The sequence below is a fragment of the Pseudophryne corroboree genome, chromosome 5, assembly GCF_028390025.1.
Source record: "Pseudophryne corroboree isolate aPseCor3 chromosome 5, aPseCor3.hap2, whole genome shotgun sequence".
In the NCBI taxonomy this organism is placed as follows: domain Eukaryota; kingdom Metazoa; phylum Chordata; class Amphibia; order Anura; family Myobatrachidae; genus Pseudophryne; species Pseudophryne corroboree.
In genome coordinates, this window is record NC_086448.1 from 233249475 (window position 1) to 233263935 (window position 14461).

Consider the following 14461-nt stretch of genomic DNA (forward strand, 5'->3'; position numbering starts at 1 on the left):
CAGCATAAAGAAGAACAAGGAGTCCTAGAAGTGATATGGCCCCCACAGAGCCTTGATCTCAACATCAACAAGTCTGTCTGGGATTACATGAAGTGACATAAGGATTTGAGCACGCATACATCCACAGAAGATCTGTGGTAAGTTCTCCAAGTTGTTTGGAACAAACTCCCTGCCAAATTCCTTCAAAAACTGTGTGCAAGTGCACCTAGAATAATTGATGCTGTGTTGAAGGTCACACCAAATATTTATTTGATTTAGATTCCCCCACCCCCTCGCCTGGATACTGCCAGCCCTGTATGAGAAGAGCAGGAAGAGCCACTCCATCGCCAACCCTGTCTCCTGTCTTCCCAACCTGATGATACTCACCAAGTGGTGGAGTGGGGCCAGAGGTGGAGCCAAATGGCAGTGGGTGTGGAGACAAGTTACGGGAGCGAGGAGCCAGGTAGTAGGGTCAGAGCTTACTGGGGGTGGTAGTACAGTGGCGGATGTTTAGTGTGTGTGTGTCTGTGTGTCTGTGTGTGTGTGTGTGTGTGTAGGGGTGGGGATTAGGTAAAATCTGCCAATGACTAATAACCATTTATCCCTTTTAAATATACTACTAACATGAATAGATAAGATGGTGTGAAGACGCAACACTTTGAGACTCAACCATATTTGTTATGTACAAACAATTTAACTGCAAAAAAGTGTGTTTTAGGCTTACAGTATCAGGCATTTGGAAACCACTTTGATTGCTCATGGAGGATAGCGAACTTTATTATTTCTTTCTTGTTTTTGAAACAAGGTTAACAAGAAAAGGTATTTTTCTTTAAAGGTTGTAAAAGGAAATCTAACAGGTCTGCTGCACACACTACTGAACTCCTCCAGTTATATAGCAGAATGATGTGCTATTCTCACACTAACGTGACACCTTCCTTACATCGTGCTGCACATGAACACCACATTCCTCTCTTCCTTTTTAGTTGGCACATCATCAAAAACAGAATATGTTCCAGCCGGATGGAACAAGCCTTGGTGAAATATGGACCATACAGCATACCTAAAATAGTTGTGATTTATTTTTATTAATGCATACTTCTGCTGGCATAATGCAAATATTATTTTCAGTAGCACTTATAAGTATCTATCTCACCAAATTCAAGTAAAGCATTGGTTAGACAACATGTGGCTCTTCAGCTTGCTGTGGAACTGTAAGTCCCAGCTGCCACTCAATGGTATGCCAGCTGGACAGCGAGCTAAGGTGCCTGTGTTAGAGGGGGAAGCTAGGCCGGACGTAGCATACAGAATCCAGCAGATATACACTTGTAGTAGATATACATGTAAGGCAATAATGACAATGGCTATATTCTCAGTAACGTCTATTACTTGTGCTCTGGATAACAGCTTGCATAAATGAGCAGGATTGGTATTTCCTGCTGCTCATATGTAACAAAAGTAATCCCTACATGTGTCATAGTACACGGAGGAAATTCCTCATTTTACAAAGTATCTTAAAAAAAACGGAAAAGAAAGAAAAAAAAAAGACAAGTTAAATGTCTAGTGGGTTAACTATGGTGAAATCAGAATCCTTGCTGTTGTTGCTGCTGTCGTCATCTGGGCTAGAACTGAGGTTACTGGAGGGTGGGGTTCCCCCCATTAGAGGGTCTGAGAAGGTCAGTCTGTGGGAAGGCGTTTCTGTCTTCTCTGCTGCACCCTTATGTTGCTGCAGTGTCTGTGGCGGCTCAGGCTCCGCAGCAAAGCTACTGCTTTCATCTTCCTTGGGGATCAGAATATAATCATCTGAGTTCCGGCTCTCAGTATTTCCACATATGGCATCTTCAGCCTAAAATAGGAAAGATATACAATTTATATGGCTCATTCAAGCAAGCTGTCTATCTTTGTGGACATTTCTTTATAAATATTTTTATTCTTCTATATTGAAACATAAAGAAAGAGAGGTCAGTTAGGCATCGTTTAAGGAAATTTATATACATTCATTCCATTTCTGGATTCAATTTCAGTATATATTCACTCCATTTCTGGATATTCCTTATACTGGGCATACACGGTCAGATAAAATGTACGTATGTCGGACCGGCAGACATTTTTTCTGATATCCTAACACTCATCAGATATCATGACAATACACTGTGAGATATCTCCCAGTGTATGGCTGCAGCATAAGACATTTTCCCATCCTCCCCTGTGAAGAGGTTACAGCTCCCTGCGGCCTCGTCAGCCCTAGCCGGCTTCTACGGACTGCAGAAGATGCAGTCCATAGAAGCCGTAGTTTTGCGCAAGCGCAGTGCCGTCGCTGCTACTGCATATGCGCCGGGTCTCGGTGCCTGAACTGTACATAGCATAGGTGCCGGGACCCAGGCAGTGGATCGCCAGCGGCAGCTCTCCTGCTCCAACAAGGTAGGAGCCGCCGCTGATCGGATCTGTCAGACATGCTGGAGGCTCGTCATGTCTGGCAGACCAATAAATTTATGGTCGGTCACGGCTACACACTACAATCAGCGACATTAGCAAGACAGGCCCTCACCTGCTAATACTTATATGGTTGTATAAATATATATATATATATATATATATATTTATACGCACACACACATACTGGACGGGAAGACGCAACCAAACAAATGAAATTCTAGCCATCATCTAAACACAAAAGTGCAACAGCACTCATACAGCTGTATCCTCGCTGTGATGTGTTTGCATGTGTTAACGCATTGCGGCAGCAGCTATTCACACTCGCACACAGACACAGGATACATACGCACAATCCATCCTATGGAAGCGGGTGCGTACATACATGCCCGTGCACAGCCCCGGGCACACTATTTGCGGCAAACAAGTCACATTTGCTGCAAAGATGAATGAGGACTCATCTGTACCTCAGTGATGTCCTTAATTCCTAGTTAATGTACAGGCTGTATTCCTATGAATTTTGCTTATGACAACTATGTGTAGGAAGAAACGAGGACATTTAAATGTGCTGCTTCAATAATAGTATACTGTATATACTAAAGACCTACTGTATACATCATACTAATACTTTGCTCCATAACTGCAGTACTGTATTTCAATTTGACCTCACTCTAATCTAATGTCAGGCATATCATTATGTCATTGGCATGTAAGGAAGATGGGAGATTACAGTATTTCACCAGGCATTCTAATAGTTAAGTAAGAGAAATTGTTCCATCATACTGTAGGTACAATTTGAGGATTTAACACAGTGGTTGGCATTTATTTTGGTATCAGGGGCCACTTAGCAAATCTTAGTAAATGCTTGTAGACCACACACAAAACACATTGCATTTATAATATCTGTCAATAAAATGGAAATAATAATCTTTCTACAATACGGCTAAAGGATCTTAACAGATAGAATGAACATAATACAGTACAGAAACAATGAAGTACAAAAAAGAGTTTCATAAAATACATAGAGCATGGAGATACTAATAGGATATAAAGAGAATGCTTGAGAAAACAGGAAAGTCTTGAGTCTGTCTTTGAAGGGTTTTAGAGTGGAGGCCTCTCGAACTGTGCGGTAAATTGAGTCAGAGCCGCATGGCTAAAACCCCCAGATGAATTATGGGAGATTCTAGGTAATGCTAAAAGTCCTTCCTCTACAGATTGCAGTAATTGAGTGGGGTAGTATGGAACCAGAAGCTGCTTCAGGTACCTAGGGCCCTGGTCATGTAGGGCTTTGAAAGTCAGTAAGCTATTCTTGAAAGCGATTTGCCATCTTACAGGTAGCCAGTGAAGGGAGAAGAGATTGGGTGTTATGTGGCTGGAACAGGGCTGGTTGGTTAACAGCTGAATTTTGTACCAGCTATAAGCAGTGCAATTATTTTGCTGGGACACCAAGGAAGAAGGCATTGCAGTAGTCTAATCAAGATGATTGTGGATGATATTTGATGTTTAAGTAGCAAGCCACCATCCAGGACATCGCCAAGATTCTGCACATGATCAGTGTTTTATAGCTCTGAACCCCCAAGTGTAAGTCCAGTTGGTTGGCTATGTTGCAGTCTTGTCGTTGGATGTTGAGGCCCTATCATCAGGACCTCTGATTTATCAGGAATCAAATGCAGTCAACTGGCACTCATCTACTCCAGGTGCTCAGCTATGATGCCATTTAGGGTTCTTATTGGGTGCTCAGTACCTGGAGCAAATGACAGGTACAGTTGTGTACTATCTGCATAACAGTGGTGGACCAGGCCATGGCGCCTGATTATTTCACCCAGTGGTAGCATGCATACAGCAAAAAGCATAGGAGATAGTCAGGGCCAGCAACAGTAATCTTGGTGCCCGATACTGTGATATCTCGGGGGCCAGCCCCCTCAGATCATATATGTAATAGTCCTGCACTCACATCAGATGCAGAAAAAAGGAATAAATATACGTGATTGCAGGACTATTATGAATATATATATATATATATATATATATATATAAGTGCAACGGAATTTGCTGCGCTATATAAGAAACTTTTCATATATATATATATGTCTGGAAAAAATCAGGAGAATGCGCCCATAGTGCAGATAAATTTATTACACACACAGATTAAAAACGGAACATTCCATGGATTATAAAAGACTCGTACCATAAATGACCCACTCTTTGGGCCAGTTTGAGCACATAAAACAATCCACCAGGCAATCCACCAAACCTGCTGCGATCAAAGACCGGACCATGCACCGCGCCGGTGAAAGCCGAACCCGTCAGGTCACTCACAATGAAGCAGCCGGGTGGGAGAAGACGCACGTCTGGCAAGCCCCGCCTCTACGCGTTTCATAGTTACTTTGTCAGGAGGCTGGCTTGTCAGACGTGATGGGAGCTATATATATCACAGCAGGATGTTTTACAAGCTGAATCCACTAATTAACGGCACTTGTATTAATTCTCCTCTATTACTGCAGTCTTAACATACAACGGGAAAACATAGATAAATAAACATCTACCAGACAGGCATATATCAATAAGTACTTACTGAACCACATGTTTACAACATTTTAAAAATGTATTATACAATATGCAGGGCCGAAACTAGGATTTTTGTCACCCGGGGCAAGGTAGTCATTTGACACACACACACCCCCCCCCCCCCCCCCGCCAAAAAAAAAAAATATTTTGCAATAAATAAATAAAAATAATAAAATAAAATAAAAAAAATAAATGAATAAAAATATATATATATATATATATATATATATATATATATATATATATATCTCTCTTTCAGAACTTTTTTACCTGAGAAACTGCCTTTTCTAACATACATTTCATATCCAGGAAAAAGTGTCCCCATTTTACACAGTACGACAGGCAAGTGTCCCCATTCCCCATTTTACACATTGCGGCAGACAGGTGTCCCCATTTTACACATTGCGGCAGGAAAAAGTGTCCCCATTTTACACATTGCGGCAGGAAAAAGTGTCCCCATTTTACACATTGCGGCAGGCACAGGTCCCCATTTTACACAGTACGCTGGCAAGTGTCCCCATTTTACACATAGCGGCAGGCACAGGTCCCCATTTTACACAGTACGCTGGCAAGTGTCCCCATTTTACACATTGCGGCAGGCACAGGTCCCCATTTTACACATTGCGGCAGGCACAGGTCCCCATTTTACACATTGCGGCAGGCACAGGTCCCCATTTTACACATTGCGGCAGGCACAGGTCCCCATTTTACACATTGCGGCAGGCACAGGTCCCCATTTTACACAGTACGCTGGCAAGTGTCCCCATTTTACACATTGCGGCAGGCACAGGTCCCCATTTTACACAGTACGCTGGCAAGTGTCCCCATTTTACACATAGCGGCAGGCACAGGTCCCCATTTTACACAGTACGCTGGCAAGTGTCCCCATTTTACACATTGCGGCAGGCACAGGTCCCCATTTTACACAGTACGCTGGCAAGTGTCCCCATTTTACACATAGCGGCAGGCACAGGTCCCCATTTTACACAGTACGCTGGCAAGTGTCCCCATTTTACACATTGCGGCAGGCACAGGTCCCCATTTTACACAGTACGCTGGCAAGTGTCCCCATTTTACACATAGCGGCAGGCACAGGTCCCCATTTTACACAGTACGCTGGCAAGTGTCCCCATTTTACACATTGCGGCAGGCACAGGTCCCCATTTTACACAGTACGCTGGCAAGTGTCCCCATTTTACACATAGCGGCAGGCACAGGTCCCCATTTTACACAGTACGCTGGCAAGTGCCCCCATTTTACACATTGCGGCAGGCACAGGTCCCCATTTTACACACTGCGGCAGGCACAGGTCCCCATTTTACACAGTACGCTGGCAAGTGTCCCCATTTTACACATTGCGGCAGGCACAGGTCCCCATTTTACACAGTACGCTGGCAAGTGTCCCCATTTTACACATAGCGGCAGGCACAGGTCCCCATTTTACACAGTACGCTGGCAAGTGTCCCCATTTTACACATAGCGGCAGGCACAGGTCCCCATTTTACACAGTACGCTGGCAAGTGTCCCCATTTTACACATTGCGGCAGGCACAGGTCCCCATTTTACACAGTACGCTGGCAAGTGTCCCCATTTTACACATAGCGGCAGGTACAGGTCCCCATTTTACACAGTACGCTGGCAAGTGTCCCCATTTTACACATTGCGGCAGGCACAGGTCCCCATTTTACACACTGCGGCAGGCACAGGTCCCCATTTTACACAGTACGCTGGCAAGTGTCCCCATTTTACACATAGCGGCAGGCACAGGTCCCCATTTTACACAGTACGCTGGCAAGTGTCCCCATTTTACACATTGCGGCAGGCACAGGTCCCCATTTTACACAGTACGCTGGCAAGTGTCCCCATTTTACACATAGCGGCAGGCACAGGTCCCCATTTTACACAGTACGCTGGCAAGTGTCCCCATTTTACACATTGCGGCAGGCACAGGTCCCCATTTTACACACTGCGGGAGGCACAGGTCCCCATTTTACACATAGCGGCAGGCACAGGTCCCCATTTTACACAGTACGCTGGCAAGTGTCCCCATTTTACACATTGCGGCAGGCACAGGTCCCCATTTTACACACTGCGGCAGGCACAGGTCCCCATTTTACACAGTACGCTGGCAAGTGTCCCCATTTTACACATTGCGGCAGGCACAGGTCCCCATTTTACACAGTACGCTGGCAAGTGTCCCCATTTTACACATAGCGGCAGGCACAGGTCCCCATTTTACACATTGCGGCAGGCACAGGTCCCCATTTTACACACTGCGGCAGGCACAGGTCCCCATTTTACACATAGCGGCAGGCACAGGTCCCCATTTTACACAGTACGCTGGCAAGTGTCCCCATTTTACACATTGCGGCAGGCACAGGTCCCCATTTTACACACTGCGGCAGGCACAGGTCCCCATTTTACACAGTACGCTGGCAAGTGTCCCCATTTTACACATTGCGGCAGGCACAGGTCCCCATTTTACACAGTACGCTGGCAAGTGTCCCCATTTTACACATAGCGGCAGGCACAGGTCCCCATTTTACACAGTACGCTGGCAAGTGTCCCCATTTTACACATTGCGGCAGGCACAGGTCCCCATTTTACACAGTACGCTGGCAAGTGTCCCCATTTTACACATAGCGGCAGGCACAGGTCCCCATTTTACACAGTACGCTGGCAAGTGTCCCCATTTTACACATAGCGGCAGGCACAGGTCCCCATTTTACACATAGCGGCAGGCACAGGTCCCCATTTTACACATAGCGGCAGGCACAGGTCCCCATTTTACACATTGCGGCAGGTGGTGGAGGGAGAGAGAGAGGAAGGGAGAGGGGCTGACTTACATTTGAAGCGGTTCTCGCCGCTCTTCAGCCGCCTCTCCCTCCTCGTCTGCGCGGCTCCGGGCTCCCCCTTCTCCCTCCTCCGGCGGGGTTTCGTGGAATGACGCGTTTGCGCCGTGACGTCACGACGCAATCGCGTCATTCCGCGAAACTCCGCCCCCCCCCGAGCTGGGCACTCGGGAGAAGGGGGTTTAAAAGTATGTACCGCGGCGGGTGTTAGGGGGTCTCGGCGCCCCCTCCAATCTGGCGCCCAGGTCGCCTGCCCCCCTAGCCCCCCCCTAGTTTCGGCCCTGCAATATGTATCAATGAAACAAGGTGATCTAACCCCAATTGCACTCGTTAGTTTCCACATTTATTTTTCAAACATTACGTGTCTACTACATAAAGTGCCAATGCAAAATTCATGCAAGAATATACTAACGCCCGTCTGCGCTGATTATACAGCTTAAAAGTATATACTTAGGGTCTAGCCCTACATTTACTCACTATGGGCGCATTCTCCTGATTTTTTCCAGACACATTTTGCTCAAGGAGTTCTGGGCGGTTTTGGAGACTTGCAGCGGTGTTGGTTACACCAGTGCTACAGCCCAGGGATTTATTCACTGTGGACTGACTAACCCCCATTATATGATCACCAGCACACCTGTACCTTTTCTCCATATATATATATATATATATATATATATATATATATATATATATATATATCGCAAAAGTTCCAAAAGTCTGGAGGTGCACTCTCACAAAGACAACTCTTGTATCAGCTTCTCATTTAAATCACCATAATTTTATTGTCGACGTTTCGGTCTGGTCACAGGCCTTTATCAAGACAGGTGATGTAAGGTGTCACATATTTAATGTTTTTGACAAATAAGATAAATCTGCAAATAGACAGTAATGACAATTACAAACAATATGCCTCACCGGCCCCTATCAGGGCCAATTCACGAAATACAGATCCACCACCAGTGTTCACCTGAAGGTGATAACAATATATATTGAATGAGGTGTGCACATGAGTGGAGTTCAAAAATACCTTGAGGACCTGCTGTTGTCCACAAATTCTCGCAAGGGTAGTAAGATCACATGAATTTAAAATCATACTTGAGAAAAATCCATACTGTCAAAAAAAGAACCAATACATCTGGTAACTATAAACCCATATGAGGTGTACAAACAGTACCTATCTGACCATATTTAACCAAATAAATTCAAATACCTGGCTCAGGTGGCCTGGATATATGGATGCAGCAGCTTCAATGACAAGGCAGATGCCTGTAGCCGTCCAGCTGCAGATGGCAGTCTAACCAAATAACAACAGTTTCAATGTCTCATCTTATTCATGGTCAAGGGAGACTTCATTCAGGAAAAAACAGAGAACCTCAGTACTTACATCTGACAGGAACCGCTTGCACGCACTGCTGCATGCTTGCTCACTGTCAGTGGGCTCTATTTAAACTCCCCGGACCGGAAGTGCCCTCCGTTACCGGAAGCGACTCTCAAAATAGTTATCTCCAATGGACCCCCATGCTGGGGACCACACCACAAATCCCCTTAACAGGCCGCCGCAGTCGCCGCATGCAGAGCTCAAACAGTGCGCCCACCAGAACGGCGCTGCATACGTAACGTTTTTAGTGTCCTCTCACTTCCGGGCGTGTCAACTCCCGGAAGTGCGTCATTTTGTGTTCCACCGCTGATCAACGCGGACGTGTGCTCCCTGCGTCATCACGCACTCAGAGCCAGCCGGCGGGGACGCGCCCAGCGTCGCATAGTCATAGACTGACCCGCTATTCACACTATTGGTAAAAACTGTATTCTAGTCTAATATCACTCATGTGAGTGCTGTGCTGTGCTGTGCGTGCCTCCTATAATGTAGGTGGTACGCTCGGGCGCAGCCTATTCAGCTTCAACTAACCAATAGTAGAATATACTGATCAATCATCCACCTCTTTCCAATATACTCTGCATCTGTAGCTGCAGAGTGATAATATACACATGATACTAATCAGGATTGAAGGAGAAAAAATATAAAAGTTTAATATAGATGCTGGATCAACCTATAATCAGGCTTCCCCATCTTTAACTAGAGCATCCGGTTCTAACTCCTAAATCCCACAATAAAAGTTTATATACTATTCAACGTGATCCGTGTTGTTAGAAGAGGTCCTGAAGGAGCCGGCGAGACAATCACAAGAAAACAGTCCAAGCAAATACACATATAAACATAAGACATAAAAAATGAAAAATAAAAAGTACATGTTAATACATGTATAATCTACAGATACAAAATGAGTCATCAATCCTAGTATTAGTGAATGGCCCATGCTCCTACTTTCCAGGCAATATAGGTCATTTCTTAATATATCAGTTAGTTTAACCCATCACAAAAATATATTCAATGGATTGGCCTCATTGAGGCCCCTAGGTGCTACTGTATCCAATGCATGGATCCAATAGCACTCTCGCTGTCGAAGGGCTAGAGTGCGATCCCCTCCAGTAGGATTCGGAGGAATCCAATCTATGAGTTTGCACTTCAAGCTTGCCACTTGATGTCTGGCTTCCAAAAAATGGCGTGCTACCGGTTTATCTGTTTGACCTGTGAGGATTGCCGTGTGAATGGATGACCTGTGATTGGCCATCCGATCACGGAATCCACGTGTGGTGAGTCCGACATAGTACAAACCACACGGACATTTAAGTATATATATTACGAAATCAAGACGGCAATGCAAGTGGTATTTGAGTCTGATCACCTTTCCCGTGTGGGGATGAGTAAACGTGGGTCCCACAATCATGGAGCTACACGTGGTACAACCCCCACACGAGAAGCACCCCGGTTTGGCCTGCATCAAGGAGGTCCAAGGGTTTTTTTCTTTTGCTTCCTCCGGAAACATTCGAGGTCTCATGAGAATTTGTTTTAAATTGGCCCCTCTCCTATACGCCATCATCGGTGCTCCCGTCTGTCCAAAAGGTAAACTATAATCTGTTTGGACGATGGGCTAGTGGCGGTGTAATGCCTTTCTCATCTGGGCTGAACTACCGTCGAACTGTGTGGGAAAAACCAGGCGTTCCTGGGATTGTCTTTTGGGTCTTGTGCCCATAAAGATCTGTTCAGCTTTTTGTAAACAACCACGTAGCTGTTTATTGGAGTAACCTCTCTCTCTAAATCGTGTTGTGATCTCGTCACATTGTTCACTTCGGCGTGTCGTTACTGAATTCAGTCTCATTACCCTAAGGTATTGTGAAATAGGGAGACTGTCCTTTAAAGCAGGCGGATGATGACTAGTGGCCTGTAACAACTGGTTTCGGTCAGTGGGTTTACGGAAGAGTGTAGTAAGTAGCCGTGTCCCTGTATTAATAAGGGTAACATCCAAAAAATTGATTTCTTTATATGAACAAGATGCAGTAAACCTAATGGGGCTGACAAGTGAGTTTAATTCATTAACCATTTGTTCAAATGCAACCTGTGTGCCCCTCCATAATAAGAAAATATCGTCAATGAATCTACGAAAAAAGACAATATTCTGGCCGTATCGGGGAAAAATGTGAGTAGCTTCATACCATGCCATAAATAGATTGGCATATGCTGGGGCCAAATTGGACCCCATTGCCGTACCTGAGTTCTGCATATAGAAATCTTTCTTGTATAGAAAGTGATTGTTAGTAAGCACTAATTCAACTACCTCCAACAAAAATTCAGAGGGATAACCAACACAAGGATTTCTCTCAAATGCTCGTCTTAATACTTCCACTCCTTCCGAGTGGGGTATCACTGTATAGAGTGAACAGATGTCAAGGGTCACCAGCAGAATCCCGCTGGTATCCTTAACGTCCGACACACATTGCAAAAAATCTCAGGTGTCTTTCAGATAACTAGGAATTGAATGAACCATGGGTTGTAATACACTATCCAAGAAAATAGCCAGTGGTTGAAGTAAAGAGCCTTCAGCGGCAATAATGGGCCATCCCGGAGGATTCGTGAGTGTCTTATGGATTTTCGGCAGCAAATATATGATAGGGCACCGTGGATGCTCAACCGTAAAATATTGTGCTAAATCATCCGTGTATAGGTGTATAGGTGGGGGACCCACGTTTACTCATCCCCACACGGGAAAGGTGATCAGACTCAAATACCACTTGCATTGCCATCTTGATTTCGTAATATATATACTTAAATGTCCGTGTGGTTTGTACTATGTCGGACTCACCACACGTGGATTCCGTGATCGGATGGCCAATCACAGGTCATCCATTCACACGGCAATCCTCACAGGTCAAACAGATAAACCGGTAGCATGCCATTTTTTGGAAGCCAGGCATCAAATGGCAAGCTTGAAGTGCAAACTCATAGATTGGATTCCTCCGAATCCTACTGGAGGGGATCGCACTCTAGCCCTTCGACAGCGAGAGTGCTATTGGATCCATGCATTGGATACAGTAGCACCTAGGGGCCTCAATGAGGCCAATCCATTGAATATATTTTTGTGATGGGTTAAACTAACTGATATTATTAAGAAATGACCTTTATTGCCTGGAAAGTAGGAGCATGGGCCATTCACTAATACTAGGATTGATGACTCATTTTGTATCTGTAGATTATACATGTATTAACATGTACTTTTTATTTTTCATTTTTTATGTCTTATGTTTATATGTGTATTTGCTTGGACTGTTTTCTTGTGATTGTCTCGCCGGCTCCTTCAGGACCTCTTCTAACAACACGGATCACGTTGAATAGTATATAAACTTTTATTGTGGGATTTAGGAGTTAGAACCGGATGCTCTAGTTATAGATGGGGAAGCCTGATTATAGGTTGATCCAGCATCTATATTAAACTTTTATATTTTTTCTCCTTCAATCCTGATTAGTATCATGTGTATATTATCACTCTGCAGCTACAGATGCAGAGTATATTGGAAAGAGGTGGATGATTGATCAGTATATTCTACTATTGGTTAGTTGAAGCTGAATAGGCTGCGCCCGAGCGTACCACCTACATTATAGGAGGCACGCACAGCACAGCACTCACATGAGTGACATTAGACTAAAATACAGTTTTTACCAATAGTGTGAATAGCGGGTCAGTCTATGACTATGCGCCGCTGGGCGCGTCCCCGCCGGCTGGCTCTAACTGCGTGATGACGCAGGGAGCACACGTCCACGTTGATCGGCGGTGGAACGCAAAATGACGCACTTCCGGGAGTTGACACGCCCGGAAGTGAGAGGACACTAAAAATGTTACGTATGCAGCGCCGTTCTGGTGGGCGCACTGTTTGAGCTCTGCATGCGGCGACTGCGGCGGCCTGTTAAGGGGATTTGTGGTGTGGTCCCCAGCATGGGGGTTCATTGGAGATAACTATTTTGAGAGTTTGCTTAAGAGGTGATGGTCACTTCCGGTAACGGAGGGCACTTCCGGTCCGGGGAGTTTAAATAGAGCCCACTGACAGTGAGCAAGCATGCAGCAGTGCGTGCAAGCGGCTCCTGTCAGATGTAAGTACTGAGGTTCTCTGTTTTTTCCTGAATGAAGTCTCCCTTGACCATGAATAAGATGAGACATTGAAACTGTTATTTGGTTAGATTGCCATCTGCAGCTGGACGGCTTCAGGCATCTGCCTTGTCATTGAAGCTGCTGCATCCATATATCCAGGCCACCTGAGCCAGGTATTTGAATTTATTTGGTTAAATATGGTCAGATAGGTACTGTTTGTACACCTCATATGGGTTTATAGTTACCAGATGTATTGGTTCTTTTTTTGACAGTATGGATTTTTCTCAAGTATGATTTTAAATTCATGTAATCTTACTACCCTTGCGAGAATTTGTGGACAACAGCAGGTCCTCAAGGTATTTTTGAACTCCACTCATGTGCACACCTCATTCAATATATATTGTTATCACCTTCAGGTGAACACTGGTGGTGGATCTGTGTTTCGTGAATTGGCCCTGAAAGGGGCCAGTGAGGCATATTGTTTGTAATTGTCATTACTGTCTATTTGCAGATTTATCTTATTTGTCAAAAACATTGAATATGTGACACCTTACATCACCTGTCTTGATAAAGGCCTGTGACCAGACCGAAACGTCGACAATAAAATTATGGTGATTTAAATGAGAAGCTGATACAAGAGTTGTCTTTGTGAGAGTGCACCTCCAAACTTTTGCAATATATTTGTGGACCGGCCCGGTCCATTGGGAGCACCCACCACCTAAGGATTATCCATAGTATGGATGAGAGTGCAGGATTTCCAACAGATATATATATATAATAAGAATTTACTTACCGATAATTCTATTTCTCGTAGTCCGTAGTGGATGCTGGGAACTCCGTAAGGACCATGGGGAATAGCGGCTCCGCAGGAGACTGGGCACAAAAGTAAAGCTTTAGGACTACCTGGTGTGCACTGGCTCCTCCCCCTATGACCCTCCTCCAAGCCTCAGTTAGGATACTGTGCCCGGACGAGCGTACACAATAAGGAAGGATTTTGAATCCCGGGTAAGACTCATACCAGCCACACCAATCACACCGTATAACCTGTGATCTGAACCCAGTTAACAGCATGATAACAGAGGAGCCTCTGGAAAGATGGCTCACAACAATAATAACCCGATTTATGTAACAATAACTATGTACAAGTATTGC

General features: G+C 44.8%; 1 protein-coding gene across 7 annotated transcripts in view; it reads right to left on the minus strand.

Moving 5' to 3' along the window:
- Positions 1–1045: 1045 nt before the first annotated feature.
- TBC1D5 (TBC1 domain family member 5) overlaps positions 1046–14461 on the minus strand; it is a 1053329-nt gene continuing 1039913 nt past the window's right edge. For all 7 annotated transcript variants that reach the window (XM_063922184.1, XM_063922178.1, XM_063922180.1 and 4 more), the window contains one exon: positions 1046–1822. In XM_063922184.1, coding sequence (XP_063778254.1) covers positions 1529–1822 — 294 coding nt within the window. In that variant the 3' untranslated portion in view covers positions 1046–1528. The remainder of the gene's footprint in view (positions 1823–14461) is intronic.